This window comes from Myotis nattereri, assembly GCF_964212035.1.
Source record: "Myotis nattereri genome assembly, chromosome: 2".
In the NCBI taxonomy this organism is placed as follows: Eukaryota; Metazoa; Chordata; class Mammalia; order Chiroptera; family Vespertilionidae; genus Myotis; species Myotis nattereri.
In genome coordinates, this window is record NC_138076.1 from 200,422,058 (window position 1) to 200,439,549 (window position 17,492).

The following is a 17,492-nucleotide window of genomic DNA, read 5'->3' on the forward strand; positions in this document are numbered from 1 at the left end:
TTCAAGGTTATAAAGACTAAATGAGATAATGCAGTACATAGCACAGAGCCTGACCAATAGGCAGTACTGAATATTCTCGTGTGTGTGTGTGTGTGTGTCCCCTCATTGTGAAGCCTTTGGTTATTGGACAGAACCACGGTGACTGGCCTTCGTAGAGGTTGAACAGCATCAGAACTTTCAAAGTAGCTGGCCATGGGGAGGGAAAGCAAATAACCCATTTTTAAATCTGGGCCAGCAGGAAGGCATCTTTGTTCTGTCCCATTGAGCTAAGTCTTATGAGTAACTTCAGACTCTGCCGTGAGCCAGCTGCACACAGGCATTTACCAAGTTCACGGCTGTGTCTGCAGTGCTTGACAACCACTGAAATGCACGCCGGTGCCCCAAAGAACTGGCTTATGCTTTTTTTCTCATTACTTAGTGGCTATGTAGTGTCTATATAAAGGCCTGTGCTGCTCTAATAAATGATTATGGATGGTAAAGTAATGGCTTCCATTTACTGAGTGCTGACTATGTTGTATAGCTAAGGGCTTTTCATGCATTATCTCAGTTAGTCCTCCTGGCTACTCTTTGAGACTGTTACTATCATCCCTGTTTTATAGGTGAGGAAACTAAGATTGATTGAGATTTGGTGTTACCTCGTGAGAATTTGAGTGCTGCTCTACCTGACTCCAGAATCTGAGCCTTTTGCTTTACTTGTAACTCTACTGCCTTTGTTTCATAATTACTGCAGAGCCTCATTTATTGGCTCACTTGACATTAGTTGAGGTCCTACTCTGTGCCCCCACACAGAGTTCTCAGTACTGGGTTATAGCACACAGACAAAAGTTCCTGCCCTCCTAAAGCTTACCTTCTGTAATGTTAAGTTACTTGTGTCCATTTCCCTCCTAGAAAGAGTGTTTCCCATAAGGCAGTGACTGTGTCTTATTCCTCTTGATTTGGGGGGAGGGGGTTGGCGGGGTGTAACTGAAATTTTATTCAAGACTAAGAATAATTCCTGGGCATATGAAAGAATTATTTCTACAAAAATATTGGAAGCTAAGGCATGCCACCTTCTGTTCGTCTATTTATTTTAGCACTGGCTTTTATACCTTCCAGAGTCCTCAAACTGGAGTTGTTCTTACTGGTACTTTATGAAGCATTCAGGGGTTTATTATTATTTATGATAAAGTGGCTTTTTGATATCTTGGTTTCTTTGACTTCCCTAAATGTTTTGTAAGTATGTGGGCCAGCACAAAATTCATCTTTTTTAGAATACACTAAAAATACATCAGACAAAACTAGTACCAGAGGATTAATTACATGAGACAATAAATAAAAATATTCTGATATAATTTTAAAAATACATGATATATCAGGAAAGCCTAACAGTGAGGGGAAAAATCATGATACCTTTTATTCTGTGGTTTCAAGAATATTAAATCTTTCCCTACAAGTGAATTATTATAATTTTAAAGAAAATGGTATCATAAAATGTTTGTGTTGAATGTCATTTATTAGCCAGGTAAAGGTTGAAACTAATTTTAAATAGCCTTGGGTGCAGGCTACTGTGAAATAATCTTTACCCAGGAAGTCATCAATAAATACTAGCAGGTATGTGCTATTTTAATAAAGTAGTTGCCTTATTTTTCCCTTGGAAATACAATTAAACCTTTTTGATCCCATGAGGAGCAAATGGCTGGTAATGTTTCTCATTTTTTAAGAATCATTTATCCAAGATTCCTGGCAAAGCAGCTGGCTGTTCATTTTAGAGTTTGACATTGCTTCTCCTTGGGACGTGATGCTGGGCTTTCTGATAACCAGTGCAAACTCCATGAATATCTTTCGTTTCTCTAGAAGGAGGCTACCAGCTGGATATGCAAATACTCCCCGACGGCCCAAAGAGTGATGTGGACTTTTCAGAGATTCTTAATGCAATTCAAGAAAGTAAGTTTTGCTCAAATTTTAAATTTATTGTAAAAGAGGAAACTCTTATAATACTTGGGAGGGGTCCCTGAAACTAGAGACCTTGAATGCCAGAGTTTAAAAAAATGCAATGACGTCTTAAAGGAGATATGGGTTAAATAGTTTGAGACCAGAAGAGATGGTTAGTGAAATGCAGGTTTAATTTGTAAAACTGTGAACCACATAATATTGGGGTCTTTGAAGAAGCCTGGTGGAAAACCGTAGTGGAATTATAAATTCTGTATATGGAATATGCTATGCTATTTTATAAATCACGAGGTATTGTAATTTTTTAGATTCCTGGATTAATCATACCAAATGAAAAATCTGTAACAAACCAGAATACTATTCCTTTGCTGAGATGTAAGTAGTAGGAAGTAAGTGTTGATGCAGTAAGTCAAATTCAAGAATTTATTCTCTAAAACGGGCATCAGGAGTCACTGATGATGGGCTGTGACCCAGAAGTGAGCCCCTCTCTTCTAAGAATTTTGATTAATCAAGGTTTACTCTTCTTAGGCTACTTTATTTGTGTTTTATGGTTTTCACTAGGAATTTTTCCATAATTAATACATTTAATCCAATTATAGATTTAACCCTGAAGATGGATGATGCAGTATCACATACTAAGTCATTAATATTTCTGTTTTGTTATTGGAGCTCTAATCTATAATAATAAAAGTGTAATATGCTATTAGACCAGAAAACTGAACGACCTTCCGGACCTCATTCTGGACATCCTTCTGGATGAAGCTGCTGCGGTGGGGGCCAAGGCAGAGGCAGTTAGGGGCTATCAGGCAGGCAGGCAAATGGTTAGGGGCAATCAGGCAGGCAGGCAAATGGTTAGGGGTAATCAGGCAGGCAGGCAGAGGCAGTTAGGGGCTATCAGGCAGGCAGGCAAATGGTTAGGGGCAATCAGGCAGGCAGACAGAGGCAGTTAGGGGCTATCAGGCAGGCAGGCAAATGGTTAGGGGCAATCAGGCAGGCAGACAGAGGCAGTTAGGGGTGATCAGGCAGGCAGAGGCAGTTTGGGGCAATCAGGCAGGCAGGCAAGCAATTAGGGGCGATCAGGCAGGCAGGCAGAGTGGTTAGGAGCCAGCAGTCTCGGATTGTGAAAGGGATGTCTGACTGCCAGTTTAGGCCCAATCCCTGGGCCTAAACTGGCAGTCGGACATCCCCTGAGGGGTCCTGGATTGTGAGAGAGTGCAAGCTGGGCTGAGGGACCCCCCCCCCTCCCCCATGCATGAATTTTGTCCACCAGGCCTCTAGTTCTAGATAATGATGTTCCTCTTTAAATAACAATGTTGCATTTAAAGGATTTGGATGTGAAGATCATTGCATTGCATAAAGAATCAATGCAATTTTTTTTTTGGCTACGATGAGTTTTGTGACATTGCATTTGTATGTGAGTTTTTAATAAACAGTTTCAAGCATTTTTAGTCATCCCCTTTTGTCATTATACGACTCTCCTGACCTTATGAGATACTATCTCCACTTTTTGGACAACTTAGGGTGGGAGAAGTAAAGTATCAAGGTCATCTGATAAATAATGGAGACCAAACTAGAATGGAGGGTTAATTCCTTCATGAATGTGCTCAGTTTAGGTGTTTAAACACACATAGGTGAAGGATCCTAAAGTAGAAGAAGATGAGGCTGAAATATTTATGATGAAGAATGTAAGGGGACCAGCTATTTGTTCTGGCTGGACAGTCCCGTCAGATTAGGTTCATGAAGAAAAGAGAAAAATTTCCCGAGGAGAATAAAAATCAAATTAATAATAAGTACTGATTTAATTTGACTGGAAATTGCCTTTTTTAGGGGCCAAGTAGATACAGATTGATTGTAACTTAAATAAGTTCTTAACATTAAATGTATTTTTTTTTAAAAGTAAAAAACCAAATTAATAGATATTAGACAGAAAATAACTTTTCATGGAAAGTTATAAAATTATGTAATTACATTATTTGATGTGAAAGATGATAAAGCATACAGTGCTGAAAGGATTTAAAAATATTTTAATCCAGCCGTTGTGGCTCAGTGGTTGAGCATTGACCCATGAACCTAGAGGTCACTGGTTCGATTCCTGATCAGGGCACATGCTCAGGTTTCAGGCTGGATCCCCAGCAGGGGCCGTATAGGAGGCAGCAGATGGATGATGTTTCTATCTCTGTATCTCTATCCCTTCCTGTATAAAAATCAATAAGAAAATATTTTAATAAATGATACAGTGGCTTCCCTGCAAGTCAGGAGATGAATATTTTTAGGACTGAATGAACTTACATCAAAATTAACTAAATGTTTATGAGACTATTTTTATAGTAATTTTTGTTAGCACATCTTAGTAAAGACATTTGTATATGACACTTTATAGTTTAGAATGGTGAATTTGTTATGAACAGATAGAAGAATATAAGTTTGTAAGTACTTTATATTTAAATTTAAAAATAAGAAAAAGAAAGTGTTATTTCACTTTAAAATGCAAATCAAATTTTTTATTGGTTTAAGAATTTTCTAATCTATTATTTTCATGTTGAGAATTAAGTTTTATGCTAAATAGGTTTGGGAAGTTGCTCACATAGCCTGGGTTATTTCTGGTAGGAAAGATTTGGGCTATTTATTCACCTTCAGTTTCTATCTGGATTCCATATGTGCTTCAGATATTTAACCAGTTCATTGAAATTTCTAAGTATAAAAATGCATAGTTTGGTTCTTCAAGGGACTGTACCTTAGATTATTGTTTATGAAAAGCTTTGAGAGACCAACATATAAAAATGTAAAAAAATATATACTATAGGATTTAAACAACAGTAAAACTTCTCTCCTCTATTTTTAGCATGATGATGGAGAGTGTTCATTGTTTTCTTAGAATTTTGTGGAATATATGGATGGAATATATGTATGGCCTTCAAGATCAAGATAGAAGAGTGAGTGTGTGTGTGTGTGTGTGTGTGTGTGTGAGTTTCAAACATTTTTGAGTCTGAGATAGGCCAGACTCAAGAAGTGTTTTTAAGACAACCATAAGTAAAAGCAGAAACTAATTTCTCCATTTTATTTATTTATTTATTTGTTTATTTGCTTGTTTTAATCCTCCCCCAGGATATTTTTTCCATTGCTTTTCAGGGAGAGTGCAAGGGAGGGAGGGAGGGAAGGAGGGGGAGAGAGAAACATCCATGTGAGACACACTGATTGGTTGCCTCCCACATGAACCCCAATCAGGCCAGGGATCGAGCCTCCTACCCAGGTACGTGCCTTTGACCATGAATCAACCCTCAACCCTTGGGTGTGTAGGCTGACCCTCTAACCACTGAGCTCACTGGCCAGGGCTAATTTCTTTATTTTAAAAGTGAAGAAACTGAGTATATCTTCCCAAGGCTATATGGGTAATATATGACAGAGGCAATATTTAATCCTACATCAGCCCTTGTTCTGCTATTTAAAAGAGAAAATAAAATGAATAAGAAAAACTAACTACTTTGGATTTCTAAAATGTTATTACTATGTTGTTACATCTTAATGTAAGAATTCCTCCCTATGCTTCTACATTGTAAAGTATATTTGTGTTTTTTCCTATAGTGCTTATGCCCTTAGAATAGCTTCATCTATTCAAAAAAAGATTTGTCGGAGAAGCTGGCCATCCATAAGTTGTTTCTCAACTTCCTGCATCTCAGCTATACAGCTTATAAGGAAGAAAAGAGTTACTCTATTCATTCAACCACCTATCCATCTCACCTGTTATGTGCCAGGCACTGTGCTAGGCATAATATCTTAAAGTAGTGTTGAACGTTTTGGTGTATAGTTTAATTCATGAAAAATTAAAATGGTCACGGATCCCATTTTGTTTCATTGTTCAAATTGAAAACAACTTGGTTTCTTTTTAGGAAAAAAGCATTTATATGTGTCAGTATAATGTAAATGTGTGTGTGTGTGTGTTTGTGTGTGTGTTCCTTGAGGTTATTTTCCCCATCTCTTCATTCTCTTCCTTTGCTCCTCATCCCATGATGGCAGCCAGGTTCCTTGAACTCCTTTGGTTCTACAGAGTTTTGTGTTGTCTAAAGTTCCTGGCTTCTATTTTCTACAAGCCTGAGCTTTTGGGTGGGTGATGCTTGGATAGGAGAATGAGGAGGGGTGAGGAAAGGAGAGAGAGAGAGAGAGAGAGAGAAACATCAATTTATTATTCCACGTATTTATGCACTTATTGGTTGATTCTTATATGTGCTCTTACCTAGGATCAAACTTGCAACCTTTGCATATGGGGGCAACACTCTAATCAACTGAGCTTCCCGGCCAAGGCCATGTGGGTACTCTTGAGTGGCATTCATACCCTAGCAGACATTATTGTGTTATAGTCCATTAGGTTCTAATGAGGGAAAGAGAGCAAAGAGCAGAGTGTTTGAAATGAGACCTGGGAGTTGGAAGGATTGTTCAATACTTGTTATCCTGTAGCCTGACCCTCTGTGCTCACACACTTGCCCACATCCTATATAATAAAAGGCTAATATGCAAATCGACTGAATGGCAGAACGACCGGTCACTATGACGTGCACTGACCACCAGGGGGCAGATGCTCAACGTAAGAGCTGCACCCTGGTGGTCATTGTGCTCCCACAGGGGGAGTGCCGCTCAGCCAGAAGCCGGGCTCACAGCTGGTGAGTGCAGCATTGGTGGTAGGAGCCTCTCCCACCTCCATGGCAGTGATAAGGATGTCCTGGGAAAGGGCCTAAGCCATCAGTTGGACATCCCTCAAGGTCTCCTGGACTGCAAGAGGGCATAGGCTGTGCTGAGGGACCCCTGCGAGTGCACAAATTTGGTGCACTGTGCCTCTAGTAATCATATAATTGCTCCTCCATTGTTGGCTCTTTGTATTTCTATGGCTGAGGAGACTGAGTCATTTCTCAGAGACATCCAGTGAGTCATTTTGAATCTAATTTCTTGAGCTCTGATTTCCAATTTTATTTTGAATCCACACAGTCATGCTGTTTCAAAGGAGAAGATGGGGAAGAGGGAAGGGCTGACATATATTGAAGTAGTTATCTTGTCTGGCAATTATGGTTGTGGTTGACCTTCTTACCTACATTATTTTATTTGGTGTTAGATTCTCTTTGCTTAATTTCCACATTTGTAAGAGAGATAATTATCCAGGCAAAGCCCTTAGTGTAGTGCCTGGCATGCTCTGGGCAAGTGTGGGCTGCCTCCTTGTCTTGATTCCTCTCAAAAGTTCTGCATGGTAAATTGTATGATCTCCACTTAAAAGATAAAGAAGTTAAAGTTTAAGTTAAATAACCGAATCTGATAGCTACTAACAGGGGGGACTAGCATTTGAACCCAGGCTTGTCTGAATCCAAAGCTCATGCTCCTTTCAGAGAAGGGAAAATTCTGTTCAGTAGACTTTGAGGATCTTTAATGCAGAACATCACTGACCTCTTTTCAAGTCGTGAAAAGGTAACCAAGGTTACTGAGCAAAGCTGGAGTCGGGCACACAGTTCTCTAAATATCACTCCCAGGGTTGTAATAGGTGCTTCATTGTCTGCCCTGTTACAGAACTAATGAAGGTGTCTGTCTCTTCTTTAAAATGAAGTAGCAGTTGGAGAAGCTTTTCATAAGAAACACTAGAGGCCAGGTGCACGAAATTTGTGCACTGGGGGGGGGTGTCCTTCAGCCCAGCCTGCACCCTCTCCAATCTAGGACCCCTCAGGGGATCGGGCCTAAACAGGCAGTCAGACATCCCTCTCACAATCCGGGACTGCTGGCTCTCAAACACTCGCCTGCCTGCCTGCCTGCCTGATTACCCCTAAATGTTTCTGCCTGCCAGCCTGATCACTCCCTAACCGCTCCCCTGCCAGCCTGATGGACGCCTAACTGCTCTTCTGCCGGCCCGATTGCCCCCAACTGCCCTCCCCTGCCGGCCATCTTGTGCGAGGGTGTTATGGTTAATTTGCATATTACCTCTTTATTATATAGGATGCTGTCCCAGGACCGAGTCAATGGTCTTGGCCCCATTAGCAGAGTGTACGGTGGGAACCCCGTGCCATAATCAGCACTCTGTTTTATACACAGCATCATTAGGGAGCCAGGAAATGCCAATATAATTACTTTCTTAATGACCACACATTTTTTTTGAATTTCAAAATATTTAAAATAAATTTTCTATGGCAGGAAAAGAGTGCCTGCTCAGATTTGTATCAGTGAGGATCCCAGTTTTCTTACCCCAGTGTTTCTTTGGGATATATTAATATAACCACTTAAATGTTGCCATAACACACTAATGGAAGTTTGCAAACTTTTCATAGCAGGAGAATCAGTTTTTTTCCTCCCAAGTATATTTTCACAGATCATCTCAATATATAAAACAGATAACTGGGCTGTTTGGGGTGAGGTGAGGTGGGTGGGTGGGGTGGGGTGAGGTGGGGTTGGTGGGTAGAGGATATAGGGCTTTGCCCACTCAGTTTCCTCTTTACACCCTCCATGGTTTCTTCAAGCTCCCAAAAGGATTCTGGGGTTCCAGGGAACACACTGAAAACCACTGGCCTATTATAAAAAAATAAAGCCAGCTAAGAAAGGATTTGTGTCCTTTCTAATTATTTCATTTATTTATTTTGAGTTTTCTGGACTAGTCCCTTTTTAAAAATTACTATTAGTAGTAAACCAGGCAGTCTTTGCCTTAGGGACACTCTCAGATTCATTGAAAGAGTAGTGAACATCTAGAGCAGTGGTTCTCAACCTTCTGGCCCTTTAAATACAGTTCCTCATGTTGTGACCCAACCATAAAATTATTTTCGTTGCTACTTCATAACTGTAATGTTGCTACTGTTATGAATTGTAATGTAAATATCTGATATGCAGGATGGTCTTAGGCGACCCCTATGAAAGGGTCGTTCGACCGCCAAAGGGGTCGCAACCCACAGGTTGAGAACCGCTGCTCTAGAGAGCCCTAGGCTTGCAAGGGTCATATAAATGCTAAGTGGTGTTTAGTGTTTAAAATCCCAGCCTAAGGTGCTCAATGCTGTGCTGAGTCTGTGTGTTTCCCTGAATTTTTAAAAACATTTCATTTGATCTGTTTGTTCAAGTTTAAAATGTGTCAGATCTGTCGGGCTAACAATGTAAAGTCTAGCTTTATTGAGAAGTGTGACAACGTGATTGTTTGGTGGTTAAGTGACTTCCTGTTCTTGAAAGCCTATTATTTAAGAATAATAGAATGCTTTCCAATAAAAAGAAAGAAGCCGGTTAGAAATAGCTTGGAGAAAACAGCACTGATGATTCTCACAACACACAGTCAGCTTTCAATAAATTGTTGTCTATTCTCACTTCCTTTAAATTAAATCTCTGAGCCTAAAAGAGAAACAGATTCTTTTAAATAATCTGGCAAAGCTCATTAGGAAGGAAAAGATAACATTTTATATACTGTGACAACTAGCTTTTATTTATTTTAAAATGGACATTGTGTGCCTCCTATTTGCCAGCAATTCTGGAGCTACCTTGAGCTTTCACCTAAAAGGGACCCTAGACATAAAGATGAACCTGCTATAAAACAGCCAGGCAAGGGTTCAGATTGAGATATAAACACGTTTTTTTTGCATTCTAAATTATTCCTGAAGGTGTCCCCCTTTTTTGGCACTTTCTAACGAGGCTTTGAGGTCACTGTGCAATACCTTCAGAATCCTGAGTATCAGGTGGAATAATGTGGAACTCAGGACAAAAATAGTATAATGAACTGGCACTTGGACAAAGAGAGACTTAGGTTATGCTGCTCAGCCCTCTCATGTCTTCAGTGACCTGCAATTTCACTTTATTTTCTCTGCATCAGAAAATACTGAGATCAAAGCACCCTGTCCTGTAATACAAGGTGGGGTTATTCTGCTGCGTGTGGAAAATAGAGAATTAAAGACAAGAGCAGTGAATCCAACTGTTTGGTTTTTTTGTATTTACTGTTTTGGTTCCCCCCCGCCCCCCACCCCATAGCTTTTATAACACTGGTTCTCTGATTTCTCTAGGATAGTGCAGGGTGGGGCAAAAGTAGGTTTACAGTTGTGAGCACATGAAACACAGAGTTTATTCTTGCATTCTTGCTTATTAATTTATGTATTTTCCATATGAACAACTATAAACCTACTTTCGCCCTCCCCTGTACAGTGAGCCAGCCCTCTGAAATCTCTTTGCTATCCTGAATTGGGTGAATTACTCAGACTCTGTGGCTGATTTTTGGTCTTCCCGGGGAAACTGAGTGTCTTGACCCTTGCTTAGCTGTTATATGCATATGCATGTCCCTGCTGTTTTGTTTCCAGGTCTTTTTAGCTGAGTGCTTTTTGCAAAGCAGAATTATTGCTTTCCCTGATGCATGGTATCCAGCTACCCTGACCCATCTTAGCTGCCCAGTTCTGTTCACACAGCCCTTTCTGAGTCCGAATGCAATGCGGGTCCATTATTTGGGCTGCATGAAATGTTTGCATTTGCATTCACACTCTCTCTCCTTCTGGTCAGTCTTTTTCTTTCTATTTTTTTAATCCTTGGTAGGATTAAATATTTCTATTGATTTTTGAGAGAGAGAGAGAGAGAGAGAGAGAGAGAGAGAGAGAGAGAATATGAATGAATGAATGAATGAATGAATGAATGAATGAGAGAGAAAAAGAAACATCGATGTGACAAAAACATTGATTGGTTGCCTCCCATAAAGGCCTAGACCAGGGATTGAACTCGCAACCTAGGTATGTGCCCTGACTAGGAATCCAACCCATAACCTGCTTGGTGTACGGGACAATGCTCCAACCAGCTGGGCTCCTTTTGGTCATTCTTACTCGACTCCTCAGAACATTTGGCTCCCTTTCTTATTCATGGACCTAATAGTAGAGCTGTTCTAGGGATGTATTTATCAAACCTATTTTTATTTGAATATAAGGAAGGTGATGGCATCATTAACAAGTGACCTTATTTGGATGAGGCGTATGTTTGTGACATTGGTGCCTGTGGATTGAGAGACCGTGCTCCCATCTTGGCCGGACAGTGAGTTCTGGGATGACAGGGGCCATACCTGTCGTGGCCAGCACTTGAGCCCAGTTCCTAACCCAGCACGGTGTCTGGCCATAAATACTCTTCGAATAAATAGATTTTACAAAATTGATTAACTTTGGAACTTGGGGGATGTTTTCTCTTAAAAGAAAATAATGTAAGTTTGCATCACAGGATATTATATTTTGTTTCTAAAATTTGTCATGTAGTTAAAGCTGATAGATGAGCAACAATGGTGAAATGCTGATGAAGGACATGAGTCTCTTTGATCTGTGGAATGTCTGTATTCTACAGTCTTCGTTCTGAGCATGTGGTCAGCTAGGCATTGTCTGACTTCAGCATTTCTAATCTCTGCTGAAGCACTTGAGAGCCTGGCAGGTAATAATGGTGCCTTAGTACCACTTATTCTCTAACAATCAGATTGCCTTGACATATCAACTTCTCTTGAGCGCTCAGGTGGCATCAGCTCCAGGATGACTTTGACAGGTGTTTCTGATGGGCAGCAATAAGGCTCCTTTCCTTTTTCCAGGTTATCTGGTCCTTCTACAATCAAATAGTTGGGGCTTTAATACCGGGCAGAACTTCTCAACCTTAGCACTGTTGACATTTTGTGCTGGGTAACTCTTTGTTGTGGGGGCTACTCTGTGAAGCATAGAGTAGAAATAGCAAACCTATTTTTATTTGAATATAAGGAGGGTGATGACATCATTAACAAGTGACCTTATTTGGATGACCTTGATACCTCTTTTTTTTTTTTTTGCTAATCAAAATGTTTATGGGTTTGTAAAAGATGACCACATGGTAACTACCTTATTTGTTCTTACATTTTCAGAAATGAACATAACATTCAGATTCTTGTAGCTCACTATTTCATTTAAATGAGACGTTTTTAAACCACACAGTTAAAAAAAACAAAACAAAAACCAATACAATGTATTAAAACACAATAACAAGAGTCTACGTGTAAAAATATAACTTTTACATACACAATTTCAAAATGATACGCTTGCCGTTTGTTGCATAAAATTTACAAATGTATTTCATTACTATATAACTGGCAAAACAGGAGAACAGATGGAACATTTAGACCATTTTGATGGATTTATGGCATTTACTCAATGCTGATAGGTGGAAAAAACTACTTGAATAGGGATTTTTTTTTCTTAATACATGCCAAGATTGTGTGGCTGTAAAAACAGAAACGAGTTAGAGACAAAAGGATGCTGACAAATACTTAACTAGGAGCACTATTTTTTTACTGCACTATACACCAAACTCAATCACTATAAAGATTCACGTTGGAAGTTGGTTCAATTTCAGCAGCATCCCAGGCTTCTACCCACTGGATACTACTAGCACTGCCCCAAATGATGAAAAGCGTGTCTAGGCAATGCCAGATGTCTCCAGGGTGACAGTTTGGTCCATTTGAGAACCCAGCTGGAGAGGGCTTTATTGAACGGATTGTGCCAGCACGAGGAGTTATGATACGGGCAGAAGATGACCTGGTAATTGTCTATCCTTGACCAAAGCACAGGGCAGTTCTCATGAATGGATGAATGGATTCAACAATTCTCCTCAGTCTGAGGCAACCAATCACCTAGAGGTGGATCTCAGTGTCCTCTTTAGCTCCCACCTTTATCCTTTATCTCATCCCAGTCTACCCTCTCAACAACCATTCCATAATTTTTAGACTTTAAAAAAATTATAGTTGATAGACAGTATTATAATAGATTAATGTATACAGTATAGTGACTCATCATTTATATACCTTAAAATGTGATCACCTCATTAAGTCTAGTACACCTGTCACTGTTCATACTTATCATAATATTACTGACTATATATAATCTCTCTTCTGCCTTCTTGTATTGATAAGGCTAATATAAGGTCCAGGGTTTACATTTGACAAACCAACATTTTTTTGTGGATCTGCTAAGTGTCAGCCACCCGCTAATGTTGCTAATGTTACATTATCTCATGTAACCCTCTTAGCCACCCTGACAGAGAAGTTTTCTATACCTGTCTCACCAGTGAGAAAGCAGGAGTACAAATTCACCCGGCTAAGTAGTAGAGTTTGGAATAGTAAGCAGGGCTTCTGACTTTGTTAAAATTCTGTTTTATCCTGTTGTTCAAATCCAACCAATATCTACTTGAAATTTAATCACTATGTACTTGAAAATTTAATCAGCATCGACTTGAAACTGAGGAGCTCCTGGCTTGTGAATAAGAGTCGCGTTAGGAGAAACGTATATGCAAGGTCCTAGAACCATAGAAAAGGCAGATCTCAGATATCATTAGACGGTGACCACTCTGAGGTCATCATTCGGTCTTTCAACAAAGAGTGTTGAGGGCTTACTCCACTCCAGGACCTCTGTACACCAGCCAAAACCGACAGGGTCCCTGCCCTTATGGAACTCATATCCTAATAGTATAAATATCTAGTATGAAAGTAAATAAATGAATTAGCAGTATAATTACAGATTGTGATGAGTGCGGTGAAGGAAATGAGCAATGAGAGGAGATGGAGAATAATTGGGTGAGGGGGATTTCTTTACATAGGGTGGTCATGGAAGTTGTCTTTGATCTTGATACCTCCCATAACACTGAACATAGGGTGCTTCCTCAAAAAGTGTGAGTACCTGTCCTTGAGTACCTGGCACAGAATAGGTGTCCTTAGATCTTGGTTGTATGAAAAGACCATGATAACTTACAGTTCTGGAGGCCAGAAGTCATCAGGGTGTCAGCAGGACCATGTTCCCTTTGGAGGTTCTAGGGGAGAATTTACTTTTTTGCATTTTCTACCTTCGGAGGCTACCTTCATTCCTTGGCTCAGGGCCCTATCCTCTTTTGTCAAAGCCTGCAGTGTAGCATCTTCCTGTCTCGCTCTCCCTCAGATTCTGACCCTCCCACCTCCCTTTTATTTACTTTGGCCCACCATATAATCCTGGGTAATCTCCCCATTTTACAACCCTTGACTCAATCATGTCCACAAGGTCCCTTTTGCTGTAAAAGGTAATATATTCTCACACTCCAGGAATTATGGGGCCATGGTTCAGCCTATCACAGTAAGCAGTAAACTTTAATTTTATTTCCATACTTGCTTTATTTTACAGATGAAAAACTTGAAGTTAAAAAATTGCCTAAATTTACACATGTGGATACAGCTTTCTGGTTACCCTATCTCAGTGGTCAGCAAACTGCAGTTCGTGAGCCACATGCGGCTCTTTGGCCCCTTGAGTGTGGCTCTTCCACAAAATACCGACTTCTGCGCATGGGCCACGAAGTTTCAATCGCACTGTACGTGTGTGCCCACACGTGGTATTTTGTGGAAGAGCCACACTCAAGGGGCCAAAGAGCCACATGTCTCTCACGAGCCACAGTTTGTAGACCACGGCCCTATCTAAATGCATCTCTGTTCTCTCTAAACTCTGTTCTTTTCTTTATCCCATTCTAAATTTCTTTGATTACTTGTTTGCAAGAAGACATATCAGTTCTCTTCACCAAGGTATGGCTGTCACACAGCTCTGTACCTGACACAGTGTGCCCATCTCTAAAGATTTTTTGGATGAAAGAATGAAGAGTCCTTTGTATACTTGGGTATATAGAACCCAATACCCTACAAATTATTCTGTGCAGTGGCTTCTGACAGGTTCAAAATCCTTCACTGTTTTTAAAGCATCAAAGGAAAACGTGAACTTCAGTATTGGTCCATAATCCCACCAATTGGTGAAGAAGGCACCGTTACCTGGCCCTGCACTTTCTCATGCACTAGTGCTGACCTTCCACTGCAGTATGCTGCCGGGCTCTATGCGTTTGCACACCGTGTTCTATATTCGGAACTCTGATGCACAGTGCTTCATGTGTCCACATGTTAGCATCACCAGTCTTTGGGGAGAGCTTCTGAATGGCTCCCTTCATGATTTCAATCCATGATTAGAGAAGAAAGGCAGAAAATCTAACTGCATGTTTTATTACTGCACTGGCTTTTCTCTTAGGCCTTAAGTAACAAAGGAGGAAGAAAAGGTATAGGTCATTTCCAGCACAGAGAATGAGTTTTTAGAAGTCTTAAATAACAGTGCCTTATGCTAAACAACTAAGTGAAGGAAAGCTCAACACAACTCCTGTGCTCTGGAAGGCAAGTTATATTTATATTATTGCAGATAGTTTACTTTGCTTCACATGGTCCTTGATCTCGTCTAATGAAGACACTGTTTAGACAAACTTGTTTTACATCTGACATCCTTTTATCCTAGGAAATAAATACCTGTTGTTCAAGGTATTATTGAAACAATGAAAAAATATGAAGTCAAACGGAGATGTCTTCTCTTTGAATATTGCTTTTTAAGAGCCTCAACCCCACTTGTAATATATTTACTTTGGTTCTAGTGGCCAAGGATGTCAATATTCTTTTTGATGAGTTAGAAGCTGTCAACAGTCCTTGCAAAGATGACGATTCTCTCCTTCACCCTGGAAATCTGACCAGTACTTCAGACGATGCTAGCAGACTGGAAGCAGGGGGAGAGGTAAGAGTGTGTGATTTCTTCAAAAGACAATTCTTGACCCAGGCGAGCACCTGTAAAGCATATTCCAAGGGAGTGTTTAACGTAATCACCTCATTGAACTGTATGTTCCTGATAAACAAGGAGCAGGTCTTATATTCTTTGCTACCTCCCATGGGTCTGGTATATTTCAGCACTTCTTTATCTACCTAGGCTCCAAACAAACTGTCCCTGAATCAGGCAATTCCCATCTTATACCTAAAGATGTTTTGTTTATACAAAGGAAGATTTCTTAAAAATATCTTTTTATTAATTTCAGAGAGGAAGGGAGAGAGAGAAAGAGGGAAAGATAGAAACATCAATGAGAGAGAATCATTGATCGGGCTGTCTCCTGCATGCCCCCCACTGGAGATCGAGCCCCCAACCTGGGCATGTGCTCTTGACCAGAGTTGAACTCAGGACCCTTGTCCTTAGGTCGACACCCAGTCCTCTGAGCCAAACCATCTAGGGCCAAAGGAAGATTCTTAAAACCACCTGTTATTTTTAGAAAATGTACATTCTGGGTGTCACTAACTAGTAAAATGTTAGCTTTACGAGGATGGCTTTCCTTGTGTAACCTCCCCAGCACCTAGAACAGTGACACAAAATGCAGCACCCTCAATAGATTGAGTTAGAAGCTGTTGCCTCAAGCCTTTCTGAGTTTCCATTTGCCTCTGTAATCTGAAACTCATTGTAATTGCAAATAGACCTATCTGTTCATATGTCATTTTGGAAAAAAGAAGTATTTTGTTAGAAGCATTCACTGTTGTTCAGGTTGGGTCTCTGTGGATTTAATATCTCCTTTATATATGCACTGGGTACAGGTAATAGGAACTCAGAATGGGTCATTTATTTACGGCATATTCCTAATATTTTTGTTATTCCAGAGCCAGTTAGCCATGGAAAGGATGACAGAGAAAAATGTTTCCTTCCACCAGGTTTCCCAGGCTTTTCTCTGCAAGCACCCACATGCTATTACTATCCATGTATTTTACTTGTTTGTTTGTTTTTTAGAAAATACTTTTCTTTCTTAAAATATATTTTTATTGATTTCAGAGAAGAAGTGAGAAGGAGAGAGAGAGAAACATCAGTGATGAGAGAGAATTGTTGATCGGCTCCTGCACGCCCCCTGTTGGGGATTGAGCCCACAGTCCAGGCATGTGCCCTTGATTGGAATAGAACCCAGGACCCTTCAATCCACAGGCCAGCACTCTATCCACTGAGCCAAACCAGCTAGGGCCATATATTTTACTTTTAAAGAAAAAACTCATTTTGTCATGTTCTTCACACAGATACTTTGAATGTCATGGTATGGACTAATGGAGGGATCTTAAAAGGAACCTCAAAAAGCAACTCATCTCAATTTAGATGAGGAAGCAACCTTGGGAAGGTTAGGGCTTTGCTAACCCTCCCCCTGATCCCTTGCTGAAGCCCTGTTTTTGTGCTAACTCTATAGGATAGTGCCCTTGCTTGGAAAATAATGAAGAAATTGTTTACTTGTCTACACTTCTGAGTACCTTTTCAGGCAAAAATAAAAAAAAATATTCAGAATTGGTCATCAAGTGTAAATGTCTATGGTAATGGACGCTTACCTTCCTTCCTGGCTGGCATGCTCCTTTTAGATGAGGTTGCATGCGTGGCACTTGTGTGCAAGAATATGGATTTGCTATGGCCTTGGCAGTCGGGCATGTTTGCCTTCCTCATCCTGTCATTTGGAAACATGTATACTGTGGCCCAGAGAAAAGGTAGCTCCCCCATTTCCACTTGCTAGTTTACAGACATGTTTCTGAACATCAGCCTGAGAATCCTGGCCCCAGCCTGGGCCACCATACCTGATGGTCTCTTTCAATGTTGTTCATGATTGAAACACACCCATGGCGCCTGGACAAAAATGACACCTGCTATTTCTGGGTTTTAAGTTATGAAACATAATAAAATGAACACCATGAAACACCACCCAACTTATAAATTGGAATGGTATTTTTCAAATTATGGGGCAACCTAATTGTAAGTGAC

The 17,492-nt window shown here is 40.3% G+C and overlaps 1 protein-coding gene across 1 annotated transcript in view; it reads left to right on the forward strand.

The window, feature by feature from the left end:
• Nucleotides 1-17,492, forward strand: part of ANO4 (anoctamin 4) — a 249,092-nt gene that overhangs the window by 105,798 nt on the left and 125,802 nt on the right. The window contains exons 4-5 of the mRNA XM_081083106.1: nucleotides 1,834-1,923; nucleotides 15,325-15,461. Of these exons, the coding sequence (XP_080939232.1) occupies nucleotides 1,834-1,923; nucleotides 15,325-15,461 (227 nt within the window). The remainder of the gene's footprint in view (nucleotides 1-1,833; nucleotides 1,924-15,324; nucleotides 15,462-17,492) is intronic.